Raw genomic sequence first — 19017 nt, forward strand, 5'->3', positions numbered from 1 at the left:
GGGTGCAGGTTTAATGTGTTGAAAAAAATTGCGGGTTTATTTGCCATACTTTTCATAGCAGATATAGCCTTATCAAGCATGTCAAGTATTAGATTTTCCACATTGAGGGCCATTGTCCCTATGCAAATGTCCAAGTGGAATTGTGTAAATAGGAATTCATACAGATTTTAAAAAATATAACAAAACATAAACAGTCTTTGTTCTGTAGGAATAAAAACCTAAGAGTTCTTCCGTTTTACTGTGTTGTGCACGAATTTTTGCTTCGTTATAAAAAATTACCTTGATATAGACAACACCCGGATTGATCACCTGGAAATTTTCCATTGCACACCCCACATCCCAGCGAAAATTGTCATTGAATGCACACTGACTGCACAGTTATGTTACTATGTATGAACATAGCACTGCAATAAGTATTCCTCCCAGATGCGCCAATGCATTTTGTTGTTGTGAGTTGTGACGTCGAAGAGTATCGACTCGTCTAAAATACATTTTTATATGACTGACAAAAACATGGTTCCCGACGCTTTAAATCTGTTTGCGGTTTGAAACTTTGTTTACGATGTACTGATAACTCAATATAACTTTAAAGTAATAATAACCTAAATCAACGTGCCAACCACCTTTATTTTACAACTATGATACGGGTCACTAGCTTTGCATCTCTCTCAGTTGCAGAAGGAAACTAATGAACCGTATCTGACAGCTATTTCCTGATAAGGTATTTTTCAAATAAAAAACATAAAGAATATTACGAAGTCGTACTTATAACCCTATAGTTTGCTCTTTTTTATCATTTTTTAATTTTTGAATAGGCGTTTGGTATTTTTCCAGGTCTGTTTAACATAAATACATTACTGTATGTCGTCTATCAACTTTGTTAGTTAAAACTTATAATAAATCTTGTTAAGGTCGATTTAATAGATTTAATCCAATACTGAAATATTTCGAGTCTTCCGTTGCACCCAATAAGAAATATTGTGATTAATATATATGAATTATACACATTTAGGAAAAAATTGTAGTTGTATGTACATTGTTATTCAATACGCAGGAATCTTTATGTTAAAGTTTTTATTCTGCAGGTGTGTTGTTGGTGTTTGTTCATCCAAAGACGGAAATAGATAAGATAATAATTACTTTGCATAGCCTTAAGCAAAAGTTATATTTCAAAATGGTAAGTTTTTATTAAACTCTAAGTTCGATTTTTTAAATAAAATTTGATAATAAGTCATTGTTTTGATGCAGTCTACCACCCTACGTCCGTACCTTAATGCTGTAAGAGCTACCCTTAATGCGGCGATGTGTTTGGAAAACTTCAATTCACAAGTTGTTGAACGCCACGTAAAACCAGAGGTAAGAATTTTCTTTAAATTCGCAATTTTAAAATGAATTTGAGTTTTTTTAGTTTGTATTTCATGGCACTTTACGCCCAGCTCTTGGGTGTGCAGCACCAAAAAAAAATGCACACAAATTGCTTTAAAAACATCTCATTGCCACCAGATTGGAAACTTTATATTTTGCGTTCAGGAGACGATTTTGCAGTTTAAAATTGTGCGGCTGTACTAACATTTCCGCACAAATTGGCGCGGCTTTAATAACATAAGTAATATTTGCACAGCTAAAAATGGAGTACTATACTGAAAACCGTTAGCATGACGAAAAGCTGGCCACACTTTATGTTGATTTTACATGAAATGTGCGGTTATGCCCGGGGGATTTATCCGAGGCCTTTCCAACCTGGCTCTGCCATGAATGCGTACCAGGTTGGAAAGTATGGCCTGCGCGGGGAATTTTTTCCCCGCGGAGTTTCCCACTCAGCCGTGGTCACATGCGCGCATTTCATGTAAAACCAACGTAAAATGCGGTCAGCTACGAAAATTCGTTCAAACGCGCAAAACTAACGTCACGCTAACGATTTTCAGTATAGTACTCCCATTTTCAGCCGTGCAAATTTTACAAATAACGTTACTACAGCCGCGCAAATTCGGGCAGAAATGTTATTACAGCCGCGCAATTTTAAGCTGCAAAATCGTCTCCCCCGTACAAAATCCAAAGTTTCCAATCTGGAATGCGTATTGGCGCATGAAGATGTAAGATAGCTTGAAATTGCGCGGCTTTGATAAGTTACTGTTATGATTTGCATGGCTTTGAATAAATAATTTCTGAATTTATATGTTTAACTTAGGGTATTCATATTTGCTGACCCAAATTTGCATGGCGGATTTAATATTACGACAATTTTTATGAAATACGCAGCTGAGTGTACAGCGGCATTAGATTTTGGTCATTTTTTTATTCTAGGGATCCAATTCGCATCAACTGACTGTTTTTAGTTTTGGAGTGTGCAGTGCCAAATTTTTAGGTGTGAAGTGGTGCAGTCAAGGTTTTATACACATATAACAGTGGTTCTTAACCTTTTTTCAGCCGCGCCCCCCTATGAAGATATTTTGACATTTTGCAATTAAATATCACTGAGAAAACAGGAAAATAGTGAAGGGGGTTGTTGGTCGCGCAACGCGCGAAAAATTTTGAGTTTTATTTGGTCGAATTGGCTAAACTGCAACCGAAGAGGCGTTTCGCATTGGGGACTCAACAAATTGCGCGAGCTCGACACCTTGATTTTATCGAGCTGATTTTCACAAACGTGTTGCGAGGGCATTTACTCCACAGTTGTAAGAGTTATAATGTCGAACGCGCAAAAAATGTCAAGCGCAAATATTAAACATTGCGTTATCGTGTTTCAAAAAATGTAACGACACACAATACAACGGCAATATTGCAAAAACAATATAGTTTCGCGCAAAAAAAGTTCGACTCCCCCTGTTGCTATAGCCTGTTATCATATATAAAATATGTATGAAAAATAGTCCGAAAGGGCGATAGCTAATTTTTGCAGTTTTAATGTTAAAGTTGGCAAAAAACAGAGTTTGTATGTAGGAATTATGCCTAACCCTAACAAAACCATTAAAATCACTGCAAAAAGTTAAAATATTGAAATCGAGCTCGCGCCCACCTTAGAAGTCCTTGGCGCCCGGTTAAGAACCGCTGACATATAAGGTGTAACTTTTTTTTTCATTTTAGGAAGTCCCCTTCCTGGTTCTATCACTGTTTTAAAAAAAATAAATTCTTTATGACATCACTGAACCTTGGTAATTAATAAACCAAGGCTAAACTACTTATTTTTTTCTTATTTGCTAAATATAACTTTATTTACTAGCAGTAAACTAATTTATCTTGAAGGCTAAGTTGATAATAACTGGCGTCTAAAAACTATTTTAAATTTGCAGGTTGAGGTGAAAACCAGCAAAGAGCTGCTCTTAACCCCAGTTGTGGTTGCAAGAAATGAAAAAGAAAAGGTTTTAATTGAATCATCAATTAACTCCCTTCGTATAAGCATCGCAGTAAAACAGGTTTGGAATATGATGTATGTTGTGCACTTGCACTAGATAACATAATCTGGTAATTTTATCCGTGTTGTAATGACTTGACTTGACTTAGGTCTTTTGGACCAATGACTTGTGTTTACATTAGGCAATTATTTTGTAAATTTGGGCTCTTAACTTAATATTTGCATATAAAACAATTTTCTTGCTATATGTTGCATTTTTCAAAAAATGACATGTTTACAACACTGTTAATTATTGTTTCACAAACCAAATTTTACCTGGTGAAAGCAACTTTTGTAAGGTGCCTACTATTTAGTGTAATAACTCTGAATAGTTACGCATCATCAACCATTGTATCATAAAATTAAAAAACAAAAAATTGAAATCACTGAACATAAAGCAATTTGAAACATAATTTTGTTGTTGTTATAGTAATGTTGTAAGTCTAAAGGAATAAAATATACCAGTTTATTGTAATCATGTTATAAAATTTATAATAAAAACAATAAGTTTTAAAAATGGTAAAACTGTATTAGATCAACTTTTTTAACTAAACATGCTTGGTTTGTTTCAGGCTGATGAAATTGAGATCATTTTGTGTCAAAAATTCATGAGATTTATGATGATGCGAGCAGAGAACTTCGTTATCCTAAGGAGAAAACCTTATCCGGTAACTTTTCTTTGCAATGAAATCCCAACATATAACTATAGGCTAACCTTAAGTTACACAATTAATGTTATTGTAGCACTAGTGACAGCATATTTTTATTTTGAGTGATTTATTTAGATAAGCTTAATTCCACTGTGCTAGGCCACTTGGGAAATTTGTTGTAGCATTATGTTCCCATCGACCAGTGGTCTGCACACTTTTTTTGCCACGGCCCAAAATACCCACTATGTGAAATTACTTTGACCTTAGGGGCAGATCCAGGATTTTTGTTTGGTAGTGCATGAAAATGATAAAAAGTTGTGTCATAGGGTGATGTCATGAAACTAGGGTTGAGCATTTGACCAGTCAAATAAAATACGGTCAATTGACCGGTCAGATACTCGTCAAATAGGCCAAATACTATACACACTATCAAGGTGCAATAGAAGTTAATAATAAACCTTGATTTTAACTTTCAAGAAATATAAGATCGTTTTGGCTCAAGTGCAATGGTTTGTAAAACAAAAACATATATTATTTGACAATCAATAAGAATTTTTGCAAAACCATCCTATCTTGCCAGCAATACTATTGCAGTATTGTAGTAATTTTTACCGTTTACAACATCCACTAAGTTAAGCTACCAAGTTTATTACCGAAATTTAACAGCAAGTAAATGCTTCAGTAAAAAAATATTTTTACTCCTTGTCACAACTTTTGTCACTATCTGAATTTTCTAAATCATCACCAGGGTCCACTGGAAACAAGGGATTTGGTTCTTCTGAATTTTTAAGTAGCGTACGACTGCGGTATACCCCAACTAGTCTTTTACATTAACTGAAGATGATACAAGCGCGTATCGAAACAACTTAATAACCAAGATGATGTCGATCTACTCAACATTTGGGCTTTGCAATTTATTATCAAGCTACATTATAGATCCGTGCATAATGTAACCCAGTGGTTCTCAAACTTTTTTTGTTGCGACGCCTTTGGAAAAGTTTTCTGGACTTGTGACGCACCGCAAATAAAAGTTAATGCAAAAACTTTTTATTTAAGTTGGTTTATTGATACAACACCAAAAAGAAATGCATATGATTTAATGTGACGTGTGGGCTTGCTTGTTTGTACAAAGTTCATTGAATCTTGGGAGAATTTTTGAAATTGCCACCCGCATTTCTCTTTCTGTGTTAATTCGTGATCGATATTTGCTTTTTATCACCGCCAAGGCAGAAAACCCTGCTTCACATAAATACGATGTGGCGAATGGGATAATAATTCGTAGTGCTTTCTGTACCAAAGCTGGATAATCCGCATTTATTGAAATCCATAAAATTTGACAGATTTTTTCAGGGAATTGTCACAGGAAAGGTCAATGTAGGCTTTTTCTTCTTGTGGAGTAAAAGACGACGGAGTAGGTTAGGCAAAAGGGTCACGAACCCATTCGTAGTTCGATAAATTTTCGAGGAAGTATTTTGCAAATTTTAACTCAAGCTTGGACAAATGTTGCCCAAATATGCTTCGCAAATTTGAAGGCAGTGTCATACTTTTATTTTCAAGCAAATTGGACAAGAAAATAAAGTATTGAGAGCTTCCAGACAGGTTTATTATATCTTCTTTCCACAATAGCAGCTTTTTAACGAATGCAGCAATTTTATCTGAAACGTCAAGCATATTTTTATCCTAGAAATGTTCAGCTTATTCAGTTTGGCGAAGATATCACACAAGTAAGCCAATTTCAATAAAAAATCGTTGTTAGCTAAACAATCTGCAGGTGGATTATTTTCTTGCTGCAAAAAAGCCTGAAGTTCATCCACCAATTCGTAGAAGCGTTCGAAGGATTTTCCAAGCGAAAGCCTGGATGAACAATAAAATAGCAAACTCCGATGCTCTGCATTCATTTCTCCACAAAGTTTTTCGAAAACTCTCGACTTCAGTGGGCGTGTTTTAATGAAGTTAATAACTTTGATGACAACTGCAACTGTGTCGCCAAGTTCAGGACTCAGTTCACGAGCAACTAACGCCTCGCGGTGAATCATGCAGTGGGTCCACTTAGCCATGGGTGCACGTTTTTGTATTAAACTTCGCAGACCACAACAGCTACCAGACATTGCTTTGGCACCATCTGTACATATACTGATACACTTTTTCCAATCTAAGTTGTTTGTTAAAATATAATTGTCGATTATACTGAAGAGATCAATTCCTTGACATCTAAGTTCAATAGGTTTGCAAAATAGCAGCTCTTCTACTAATTTTCCTTTAGAGAAGTCGACAAATCGAACATAACAAATTAAGTGTGCATCTCGACTGCTATCCGTTGCCTCATCTAATTGCAGACCAAATTCTGTCAGCTTCATTTGTTCAATCAGTTGATCGCGAATATCCTCTGCCATGTCATCAACCCGGCGACACATGGTATCATTTGATAGGGGTACCAACTTTAACTTTTCTCCAGCTTCTTCTCCTATCATCGTATTTGCAAGATCGATTGCGGCAGGCAGCATTAGTTCCTCAGCAATGGTATGAGGCTTTTTACACTTCGCAATTCTGTGCAAAACTTGATAGGACGCTAATAAAGCCTTTGATGGGAGCTGCGTAAATTTTGAAATAGCGGACACTTGCCTTTTTAAATCATTTAATTTTCGAGCAAAAAAATGCCTGGGCTTGCCTACAAACTGCGGATGTGATGTTGTTAAATGACGTTTAAGCTTATTAGGTAACACGCTCTCACTGGCCAACACTTGCTGCATATAACACACTGAGGTCTTTCCTCATTATCCTGCAAGACAAAGGTGAAACCAAAATCTAAATAACTGTCCATGTACTTGCGAGATTTCTACTTAGGACAGTCATCTTTATTTGTAGATTTACGCTTAGCTTGCAACATTACTTTTCTGTTGACATCCACTTTTTTGTCTAAGTAGGCTAACTTAAAATTACACAATGTTAATGCTGTATAAAAGGCTGTTGTTGCGTAACAATGCATAATAAACGTGTCAGGAATTAAAACTTCTTAACAGTTAATTTAAATCTATTAACAGCACTTAGAGAACAATTTTTGTTTAACCTCATTTTATTATATAAACTGAGTTCAACCACGAAACGGAACTATTCTGTGACGCCCTTGGGAAAATAAAACGACGCACCAGGGCGTCGCGACGCACAGTTTGAGAACCACTGATGTAACCTATCATATTTCCTTTTATGACAAACGCGATTCATTATATACATGCATTTATTCTAAACAAAATAAATCTATAAATCAAAAACAGCTCCTCTGGTAATTTTAATTTTAAACCAACGCTTCGGCAACCTATGCAAGCCGCCTTCGTCAGGGTGAATGACACTGAACGCTCATACAATAATTTTTTTTCCCTGACAAAGGCGGCTTGCATAGGTTGCCGAAACATTGGTTTACAATTAAAATTACCAGAGGAGCTGTTTTTGATTTATATTACCATGCCTGGTAGCAACTTATAAATGAAATTTACTTTGCTATTACAAACACTTTGTTATTACCGCATGTGTTTGCATCAGGTAAACCCTACCAGTTCATATTTGAATTCTTTAAAAAAGTTAAAATCAAGATTATTAAAAACTCAAATCACAAAACAACCCTTTTAAAAGCACATGTTGTTCTTAAAGTGAACTCGTGCTCAAATATTCAGCTGAATGTTATTCTAATTGCGGGTAGCGAAAAAATCGCATTTATTTGTTTTAAATTGTCTTTCTTCTATTGAAAGGATACATGACCCATGATCCACATATAAGAGATTCAAGTAGTGCTGGAAATATTAGCATTTATAGTCTAAGACAAATTGGACTTTGTATAGTATATGAGTCACATGGCGCAACATACCATATAATGCGTAGAGCTTTTGGCCTAAATAGATTTTCCGAAATCGAAAAAAGTTTGCACAAAAACCAAAAATAATTTGTATTTATATTCCTGAACTTGGCTAAAGTATAGTTCATGGGCCTTTGGCCTGATGGCCTAGTTATGCAACAATGAGCTAAAATAAACACTCTTAGCCAAACTAACTTAAAATACAGTGCAATGAATGTACAGGTGTCACACAGTCCATTACACTGGTCAACAAAAACGGGTATGTGATAGATTGATTCTTTATGAGTTTTTGGCGCTAATTCTGAAAATGCCCTTTTTTTTCTAGCACATCAAGTTTTTGAAATATTTGCATTTTATTTTTTTAATGTTTTGCTGTATTATTGATACAGGCACATTGCTAACTGTGACCTTATCCAACTATAACAAAAAAAAATAGTATAGGAAAGATCGTTAATTAATGTTTTTTGTAATTAAGTAGTTAATTTCCAGATGTAAAATCACTTTCTGAGCTGAGTATAAATGCTGTTTGAACAAGTTATCATAGCACTACAGCAGAACAAAAACAAGCAATAAATCACTTCAGATATAAGTTGGACAATTGTACTTAAGCTGTTAGATTTAGCAAGAAGACCTGTACCACACAATGCCCCAATGCGAGTTTCACTTCCTCCTCATGGAAGTCTTGAATTGTCCCAGATAACGTTTATGATGTTGGTGAATGGAGTTAATAAGAACAAAACATAAGTTCAAAACCAATTATGTTTTCCAGACAGATTTAAACAGCCTTGCTGTAGATGCATGTTTTTAAAATCAAAATCATAACTGCTTGTATTAGGATTAATACACAACAAGTTGCTTGAGATTGATGTAGTAATAAGACAACAGAAATAAAACAGTAGATGGTTCTTTTTGGTATAACAGCCGTGCTACCAACTGCATCACAAAGATACTATAAGCCTATAAGGAACTGTAAGAGGCTAAAATCACAAAATTACACCCCTTAGAAAATCTTTTTGCTATAGGAATAGAAAAGTGGGTTTCTATGTTAAGCATTCCTCTACAAATAGTTTTCACTACTAAGCTTAGCAGGAATCTTAATGGAACAAAATATTAGTAAAATTCCAAAGGATGCACAATGTCAAAAGGTGGAATTATGCGCTTGGCTGGCATTTAGTGACTGTGTGCTAACATTTTAGAAAATGCAAATTGCATTATTTTCCGGTTGGTGTTGATAATCTGCTTAGCTTGGCATTTAGATGGGTTATGCATGCCACTCAGATGCACACTTAGTTGAACTTATTTCCAGAAAACCTTGGTTCAGTTACTGACGAAAAAAAAACGATATTTTAAGCTATGAAATCCTGTCACCAAGGATTTTATATAGGGGAATAGTTGAAAATTACATCATAGAAGAACTATTGTGGTGAATAGAGTTGTGTATAAAAAAATTATATGTCAAACATTTTTAAGGCCATGTATCCCAGCTGTGTGTTGTTTTTAAAGCGCTTTTTTCGGAAAATTTAAAATTGGTGATATCTTAAAAATGTGATGTGTTAGAGAAAAACTAAAGGTATGTTCGGAATCAGCGTGAAAAATACATCTAAGTTGAAGCATTCTCAGTTAGAAATAAAGTGAAAATTAAAGGTCCACTTTTGAGCCGCGGCGCACTGTCACAGGCCTGAATTTCTTGACCAGAATGAGATACATTTCCCATTGTAGAAAAAATGTTTTTTGGTCAGTTTAATTCAGTGGTTCTCAAACTTTTTAAAAAAAATTACGCAACGGTCCCCCAGCATTTTTTTTAATTGCTCACGGTCCTTTAAAATATACACAAAATAACATTGTGTTTTTTAATGCTATCAATGGGACGGATGCACTTGCTTCTTTTCTATCAGCTCTATGTTAAATTCTAACGAATCACTTTATTTGAGTGAAGTAATCACAAACAGTTTTAAAACCGTGACCGCACAGCCCACAGTGGCAGGCTCAGCAAGCTGTAAAATCCTAATTCTCACTAGAACAACGCAACACTATGACGTCACAATGGACAATTCAACTCGAAGCGTACAATAACTTTAATGAACAACTATATTCAGCTTTGTTTTGAAAAGTAAGTTGCCTGAAAATTTTATTGCACAAAAAGTTTTCCTCATCAGGAGCGTCCTGTTGATTTTTTGTCAGGTGCTTCGCGGTCCCAGAAATAACTCTGTTTTCTGTAAAGCCAAATTGGCCAACTTGGTTAACAGAACTTTATAAGGAACCTGTATAGATTAAATTAGTGTTTCACAACTTGTGTGGCGCCCCCTGTGGGTTAAAAAGTTCTAGGGGGCGTTGTGAGCGTTAAAAAATCTGCTAAATCAGGGGCGGGCAACTTCTCCAATCAGTGGGCCAGATATGGGAAAATGAAGTACTTGGCGGGCCGGATTCCTAAATGGATACAAAAATCGTGTATTTATTCACCTATACATAATGGCGGCTAATGTTCTACTCTTTAAACCCGCCAGATTTTCATTGCACAGCAAACATACTGCTTTCTTGCCGACTTGAGTGAAAAAGTATTTGGGCATCCAATCCTTAAAAAATTTTTGTTAAATTCGCTTTCGTTTTGATACGTAGAAAGTAACACAAAAAAAATAACAATCTACAAATACCGCACCGGAACGTATATTATTAGGTGCGTGTTAGCGTTTGAGTTTGGGTGGCTCAAGCATTATTATTAATAAATATAATTACCCACCCAAACTCGAACGTAAACCCAGACCCCAGTCCCTAACCCAAATAATATTAGTTGCGATATGCGATATTTGTAGATTTTAATTTTTGGCTTTACTTTCTACGTATCAAACCGAAAGAGCCCCAATTAGCGACACTCCTCTTTAACCTTACGTTTCTTGGTAAAATCCATGGGAAAATATTAATTCCAAATCTAATTTGAACCTAGAAACACAAAAGAAAACGAGAACTATTATGTAATGTCATAAGCAAGTAGTGGGGGTTTGGGGCAGACTGTGGCCGCGGGCCACATTATCAGGAAACATGAGAGTCTGCGGGCGTTTAAAATCCCGTTGCAGGTCGTATGTTGCCCACGTCTGTGCTAAATGGTTGGGAACTACTGGATTAAGTATATATGTTGTATAGCTATCTGTTATAAATATTTTACCACATTTAAACTGATTTTACTGTATGTTTAAAGGAGTATGACATCAGCTTCCTAATTACCAACAAACACACGGAGCAGATGCTCAAGCACAAGTTGGTTGACTTTGTTATCAACTTTATGGAGGAGATTGACAAGGAAATCAGCGAAATGAAGCTGTCTGTAAACGCAAGGGCAAGAATTTGTGCTGAAGAATTTTTAAAGCGGGTAAGACATAAATCTGGTTAGCTTTGTAGAGTTCGTGAATACAAATAGCACAACTTGGCTCGAAGTGGCACCTTGAGCCTTGCAAATATTTCCTTAAAATAGTCAAAAAAATATGTATTTGAAATATTGGCTAATTAAAAAGAAAAATTTTTGCTATGCCTAATGCAGGTTGGCCCCTTTGGTAAAACTACCTATAAATGGTAACCCTACCCGAAGTTGGTATATTAGGATATTTGATTTACCCCAAGAAACCTATTTTGCAAATTGGTTGAAATCTACCACTGTATACGAGGGCGTACAACCATGTAACATTTTGATAAATTTATATTAATTTTAAATGTTAATTTTGACTAATTTCAAATTCTGAATGTAACTAGAGAGAAAAATAACCAGTCTGTGGTTTGTTTTACAGTTCTGAGTTGGAAAAATATTTGGGATTATTTTATTCGGAAAGTCAACCACTGAGATTTGTCACTATCCTGTCTACGTTGCTATTGCTCAACTAGATTCTTTTGCCAATGTGCATTGGAAGTTTTTGCCCTTACTTAGGTCACCTTTAACAAATCTAATTTTTAAGCAACCTATGTTGTTTTAGGTGCACAATTGTGTTTATTTTATAATGACAAAGTTATACTTGCATTGTTATATTGACCAAAATGTTATTTAAAAAAACAGAACTACAATTGTGTTTAATCGTATCACCTATTGCAAAGTTTTAATTTTTGCACTGTTTGGCCTAAATAAATCATGTTTTTTAAGAACATTATTGAGAAACATAAATGCACTTAGTTGTGGACGCCAAACAATATAAATTATGTTATCATTGATATAAGAATTTACTGTATGCAGTAAATGCTTCAAAAACATTCAATCATCATGCTTGGCTTGATTGTATGAATTATATGACATTGTATCTTTTTAAAGAGTTGATTAAAATGTATATGAAAATGTGTTGTGTGAAATGTTTTATTGTCGATTAAACATTAATTGCAAAGAAGTTAAATCAGAGAACAGGGAAATTGCTGTTTAACATGCTTATTATATTTGTGAATTCTAATATAAAATATGTCTTCCGATTATAAGTATCTAAATAAAATAAAAAACATAAGGGGAAATTTTCCCAATAAAGTCAATAAAAGTGCTTGTCAGCTAAACCTAGCTTGTGTTAAATATCATACTCTAAAAAGTGATTTGCAGTAGTGTGTTTTATTACGTGAACAAAATACTTTTTCTGTCTACACACGATTTGCAACAAATGTAAATTATTCAACAGTATATGCTTGGAACTTAAATCAGAAAATAGGGCAATAACACACAGGACTTCTTATAATAAATAGGTCAAAGCATAGCACAAAAAGTAGCACTGAACAAACATAGCATTTCAAACTGCACCAACCAAAGGTGGTTTATGATACAGTCTTCATAGAATCAAATAAATAAGATTGTGTAATATTGTTTCCGCAGAAAGTAAAATTCACAATGCTTATTTTTGATGCAATGTCAAGACAGTGCAGAAAACATGACCTGCTGCCCAAGCCTAGCCATTATCATTTACCCATTGGGCTTGGATTATAGCTTGGCCTTTTGGGCAGCAGGTACTTAACCTCAGCAACCAGATTGTCCGATATCACCACCGGAGCGCTTTGTTACGTCGAGGGTTGTAAATAACTAAAATAGAACAAAATACCCATTTTTAACATATTAAAACCAATTAAACAATGTATGTTAACACACTTTGATCAAATGTTTAAATTACGCTACTGGCAACAAACCTCTGCATTTGTTGGATGAATTCCTATTGTGGCATCGAGCTGGTCTTTAGTAATTCCACATTTCATAGCTGCAGAAAATCCCTGCATAACTTCGCCAGCATTTGGTCCGAGGAAATGCAAACCTAACAACAGAAACGCAGTAGCTTTTATATTTTTTGCAATAAAATAAACATTTACCTAGCAGGTAGCTCCTAAAATTCAATGGTCATTGTTTTCTTTAAGGTGTTTTGTTTAACCGAAACATTCTTACTTTTCTTTAGATAGCTTACTGCTATAACAGTGGTTCTTGCACTAGCCTAGTGGTCGGCAAACTTTTGTGTTGTGGCCCAAAAGCACTTTCAAGAGATTTTGACGGCCCACTCTATGCTATGATAACAGGTGCAGGAATTTTTAGAATGACAAAACAAACTTATATCATAAAACAAGTAATCATAAAGATTCCTGTTGTTTTTAAGCGAACTCTTGTGTGAATATACAGCTGAAAACTGGAAAATTGTACATAGCATGGAAATTTAGTATATTTGTTCTAAATTAGCAAAAGGTCAAATAAAGGGAGTACAAAAGAGAGATTCAAATCACACGCAATATGCTATAGTGAACCTTTGGGCTGAAGTGATTTCTTAAAACAAATAAAAACATAAAATATGGATGATTTAATTAAAAATGAGTTACATGGTTAAACTGGACTTAAAAGTATACCTTGAGGGGGGCATGAGTCTGGTGGCCCTATGATGCATAAATGAGGCTAACTCACACTATTTGTTAAATACAGTACAATGAAAGTATGGTACACGACTATCACACGGCCTACAACAACATGAAAATGCCTCAAAGGGCCACAGTTTGCAGATAACTAAACTAGCCTGTCGTAATTTCTATTGAATATTTTAATTAGAGCCTTATGAGGTTACTGGTGAAGTACCAATGTTGTACACTACAGTAGAGAATTAGCATTTAATAAGATGGAATAGTTGTGGTCCATTATAATGTCACCAAAGTCATTAACCTATTCATGACAAATGTAAAAAACTTTTTAAACATATTTGACTCTTGGTTTCGATGGGATTTTACTCAAATGCAATAACAAACAACTTGCACCATATTACTCACCAATAATGCGTTCATTGTCCAGTTTGTTCGTCAGGACCTTCAGGTAACAAGTATTAGAGTCGTGACCAGGCACCGACCATTCCAAAGGCCACATGTTACTGTGGTATATCTATTAAAACATTTCAACTAATTCTATGAATGACTAAATGTAAAATTGTGACACAGTGGGTAATTCAAACTGAATATATAAAAAAGAAGATATCTTCTTGCCCTAAAGCACGCTAATCACGGCAATGACTTCAAATGATATATATATTTCGCCTATCCGGCATCATCAGGATTGGCGAAATATATTTCTCTATTAATAAATAGAACTTATAAATGACTGATTTTGACTCAGACAACAAAGTCTACTAAAGTATATTACAGTGGGTAATTAGGTCACACAATAAAACATATTCTTTGATTGATGTAAAAGACCAACCTCAATGTTTTCATCACCATGTTTAGAGATTGCATCTTCTTCTGATAAACCACAGCAGCTGTATTCCAAAGGTGTGAATACTGTTGTAGGGACAGCATAGTAGTCACACTAAAAAAATAATTTTTTTGGCTAAAATTCATAAAAAAAAACAGTTTAGAACAAACCTAACCCCCACCGAACTAATCAGCAAAGTGGAACACAAGATGCACTTGAACTAATAATAGCAATTCCAAGTGTTTTTTCATATTTGCCTTGTTAGAACTGTTTAAATGTATCCTAATTGAGTCAGAAAGACTATTTAATCAAAAATAATAAAATATAATTTTCAAGTTTTATGCTCCGAATTCTATTTAGAAGGCCTCAATGTCTTCTAATCCGCAATCATAAGGCTTAAGCTTTGTCTTAATTTGAATGACATTTCAGGGGGACAGTGAACACCCAAATTTATAAGATAGTAATTTAAATCAACCAAAATAAAAACATTAAGCCAGCTCACTAGAGTACTGGAGTTGCCAAACAATCTACCAGAAAGTAACCTCCCGGCTTGAATGGCTGAAGGCGTAAGTTCCGGTTTTCCCTCAGCATTATCACCAATGCAAAAGATGTTTGGGGTGCTGGTCTGTTCAATCGCATTTACAGCAATCTTGCCATTTCTTAAAGTGTAAACAAGAAAATAAGCGCTGTATAACAAGTGAATCGAAAAAGATAAAAATACTATTGGCAGTTTTACAACAAACACTGTTCACAAACAAACCATCAGACACAATAAAAAGTAGGGAAAGGGAATTTACTTTCCAGCAACAATGTTGACTTTGTCAAGTCCAATTGTGTTGGTGGCAGACTCACGTCCAATTGCAAAAATGACCTGAAAATCAGTACATTCAGACGCGTGCTAAAAGTTTGACCTTTCACAAAACAAAAACATTCAAACGTACTGTGTTGTATTCACCAACAATCTCATTTCCAGTTTCTGTACTTTTTCCAGTCACTCTTAGGAGTCCTGGCTCACCCTCTTCCACTCTTTCAACTTTTACTGGGACATGTCTATAATAGGAGTTTTAGCAGAATATAAGTGTAATTTTTTTCAATTAAAAGAATTGCATAAATATTTCAAATGTCTTTTGTAAAATATGAGATTTTTTAATCCTACTTTCTAAGGAATTCCACCCCTTCCTCTGCCACGTATGTACCAATTTTCTCAGCAATTTGTTGATCAAATCCTAAATAAACAAATAAGTATGTACAGGCTTACAACAAGCATTGTTGTTCAACTTACCTCGCAATAAAATTGATCTGACCATGACTGTGACATCAAGGCCAACACCTTTAAGAAAACCAGCACACTCTAATGCAACATATGATGCTCCAATGACCAAAGTCTTGCCAGGGCAATATGCCAGAGAAAAAAGGTCATCACTAAGAAGTTAAACAAATAATTGTTAAATAAATTAAAGAATGCAATCACTTTAGCGTGTGATGATTATGATGTAATTCATAAGAGGATAACTATTTTAACACATAACTTCATTTAGCAAAACTTTAGCTGTTATGGATGCAGACTATCCAACTTATTACTAATTTTTTTTTAATTATATGGCTAAAATGTATAAACCCAAATATTATTGAAACCCTTTTCTACTGACCACAAATCATGTAGTATTTAACTGTAATAAAGATTTTTTCTATTAGAACTTCATCTTTAAACTATACTAACTCTCTACACTCATTCGAAGGTCAATAATGTAAAGAGAATACATAGTATTTAGGCATAAATCAGTTAAATTTGCAATTTAAATTTTGTATTTTAAGTTTTATACATTTGACTTTTCAATTATGTTGGTGGCGAAATCTCTCATGCATAATGCAACGAATAAAAACGTAGTCTAAATGTACCTTGTAATACAGAGCTCTTTTGCTCCTGGTATGTCTGGATACCTTGGTCTTTCGCCAACTGCAATCACAAATTTGTCAGCAGTAATTCGCTGTTCTTTACCACGCCTGTTGGTTGCCTGGAGAAACAAGTTTTATGAATAACTAACGCAACCGGTAACCTAATATCTAAATTTTAAAATAAATAATTCCTTAAATAGGAATATGCCCACCACATTATAATTGAAATGTTGTTTTATTAGAACTATTAATCATAATCTATTTATTGGCCTTACCAAGATGGAGTGTTCATCTTCAAACACTGCATAAGAATTTATGTAGGTGACATTTTTGTTACGCAATTGAACACGGTAACCCCAGTTTAAAGATCCAATGTAATTTTGAACTGCTTCAACCATATTTGCCCAAACAAGTTTTACTAAAGCAAAAAAAATGTATTAAGATACCGTGTAACATTATGTTTCCAAGGTGATTTAAAGATAAGTAATTACATTCAAAAACAAATACTATTCAATATACCCGAGTCTGTATTGACATCCCATCCGTAAGCTTTTGCATCCTTAATACTTTTGCCAAGCAAAGCTGCTTGGTGCATTAGTTTCTTTGGAATGCAGCCAACATTTACACAAGTTCCACCAAGACCCCATGATGTTCCTTTGGGTGTTGGCTTCACAAAATCCAACACAGCGACCTGTGAAATATGACAAGTTAACCAATAACATATTATTAATGATAACAAAAAAGTCTTGAAAAATGACAAGATTCATATTATAGACAACAAAACACAAAAAGAAATAAGAAATGCCAAACACAGATTAACAGTGATTCTTTGTAACCTAACTCCACTACCTAACCCAGCATGACAATAGAGTACATGTGACCGGGTCCACTGACATGGGACCAACACCCAAGCGAGCGATGGTGGCACTTCGCAGGAACTCTACTCTATGCCATTCTACTGGATACAGCTAAATATACTAATGGTTTTAAATCACTGTTTTACGTTATCAAGTGTACTGAGATTTGTGTATATACAAAACGAACAATATCAATGGAGTAAAGTAATCTGTCTAGAGTTATTTTTTCAGGTATTTTTAGCGGCCTGCTTCTTAGGAGTTTGGTGTATAACAAGGGAAAGTGTAAAAGACTTGGGTAGTCGTTGGCACTCGCCTTAAGAGCCAGAGCCTTACTTACCCTTATCTACCTGCAATGTTTCTACTGGTGACTAGCATAATTTAGCCGACAGGGTCATTTTGCATTTACAGATACATAGTCACAGAATATGTCATCAGCAAACACTAAATTCTTAGTTAAGGTACCAAATTAGTGTTACCTTTTTGCCAAACTCAGCAGCTTTTTTGGAAGCTGCCAAACCTCCAGATCCTCCACCAATTACAACCAAGTCATAATCATACTCTGCTGTTGGAGGCATTTTTATCATTTGAAGCAATCTTCCTTCACTGTGTGCCTGCAATAAATGAAAGATATTTACTTACTTTTTTATTTTAATCTTTGAAGAAGACCTTATACTAAACCTGAAATACCCCTATTTATATCTGGTATGTATATTTAAAGTGTATTAAAAATTGGTAACAATATGAAAACTTATTTAATTACACAAATGCATACAAATACAAAAACCTTCATTGTATCATCACTTCCACCAAGGTGCTGACCATTGATAAAAACATTTGGAACAGTTTTTTGCCCAGTCATGGTAGCCAGTGCAGCCTGTATTGCTGATCCATCTTCTAATATTTTAAATTAAATTGATTAAAATCGTAGTTGATTTAAAAATAAAAAATAGCCTTAAACATGTATTATGTATTAAAAATCATAATTGTTTGTTATCTCTTACCTTCTCTGTCTAATTCAAGTGCAAAGAAATTCACATCAAGTGAATTAAATAATGCCTTCACCTAAAACGTAACTGTGGTAATACAAGTTTACTTTTTCTTTAACAAATTAGGTAAATGCTTTATAAATACATTTAAATATAGTAATAACAATTATTTGTTTGTAAGAATAAAGTAATAAAATAATATGCACCTTTGCACAAAATTGGCATGTTGTTTTACTGAATATCATTACAACATTGTCCTTGATGTAATTTTCCACCGTAGCTTTCACATCATTCAAAGGTGGCATTTTCAATTAGCGAAAGCAACAGTGTTTGTACTTTTCGTTACTAATTCAACTAATTAAAAAACTATTATGATTTCCTAGCTATAATACAAGTAAACAAATAGTGCTTGTATTTTAAACAGTGTTTTGACTTGACCAAGAACAGTTGGATTTAATTTGCTTTTTATTATTACAAAAAACATGATTGATTAATTGCGTTGGATTCAACATTTGGCGAATATATTAGACTTCATATAATTTGGAGACTTTTACATTTTTTTATCACAATAGTATTCAACCACAAACCAAAACTAACACTTTATAGATGTTCTTAATCTTAACTACGTCACTTAAAAAAGGACTTTGCAAATAAAACGAATTTATCGTTATATTGACAGAATCCATGTGTTGCTGTTGACATTAGGTAACCTCTTTTCGCCAGCTA

The 19017-nt window shown here is 34.5% G+C and overlaps 2 protein-coding genes across 2 annotated transcripts; one reads left to right on the top strand and one right to left on the bottom strand.

Annotated features, from left to right (window-relative positions):
• The first annotated feature begins 1084 nt into the window (after positions 1 to 1084).
• Positions 1085 to 12358, top strand: LOC146164000 (actin-related protein 2/3 complex subunit 4-like). The gene is made up of 6 exons (XM_083381931.1): positions 1085 to 1177; positions 1249 to 1356; positions 3291 to 3413; positions 3964 to 4059; positions 11082 to 11252; positions 11665 to 12358. The coding sequence occupies exons 1-6, from the start codon at positions 1175 to 1177 to the stop codon at positions 11668 to 11670; spliced, it is 507 nt and encodes a 168-aa protein (XP_083238057.1). The 5' UTR covers positions 1085 to 1174; the 3' UTR covers positions 11671 to 12358.
• Positions 12359 to 12445: 87 nt separating this feature from the next.
• Positions 12446 to 18670, bottom strand: LOC146164001 (thioredoxin reductase 1, cytoplasmic-like). The gene is made up of 16 exons (XM_083383013.1): positions 18498 to 18670; positions 18307 to 18367; positions 18090 to 18199; positions 17782 to 17916; positions 16968 to 17139; positions 16724 to 16866; positions 16452 to 16567; positions 15835 to 15974; positions 15709 to 15778; positions 15494 to 15602; positions 15350 to 15423; positions 15055 to 15211; positions 14559 to 14666; positions 14135 to 14243; positions 13025 to 13146; positions 12446 to 12920 (listed from the first exon to the last, which is right to left on the bottom strand). The coding sequence occupies exons 1-16, from the start codon at positions 18594 to 18596 to the stop codon at positions 12852 to 12854; spliced, it is 1794 nt and encodes a 597-aa protein (XP_083239139.1). The 5' UTR covers positions 18597 to 18670; the 3' UTR covers positions 12446 to 12851.
• Positions 18671 to 19017: the final 347 nt, after the last annotated feature.

This window comes from Ascidiella aspersa, chromosome 2, assembly GCF_963924565.1.
Source record: "Ascidiella aspersa chromosome 2, kaAscAspe10.2, whole genome shotgun sequence".
Lineage (NCBI taxonomy): Eukaryota > Metazoa > Chordata > Ascidiacea > Phlebobranchia > Ascidiidae > Ascidiella > Ascidiella aspersa.

What these genes read in the sequence shown, in the direction of transcription:
- LOC146164000 (XM_083381931.1), top strand. An exon ending in AACGCCACGTAAAACCAGAG is followed by an intron (nt 1,357 to 3,290) that starts GTAAGAATTTTC and finishes TTAAATTTGCAG; the next exon opens with GTTGAGGTGAAAACCAGCAA. An exon ending in TAAGCATCGCAGTAAAACAG is followed by an intron (nt 3,414 to 3,963) that starts GTTTGGAATATG and finishes GGTTTGTTTCAG; the next exon opens with GCTGATGAAATTGAGATCAT.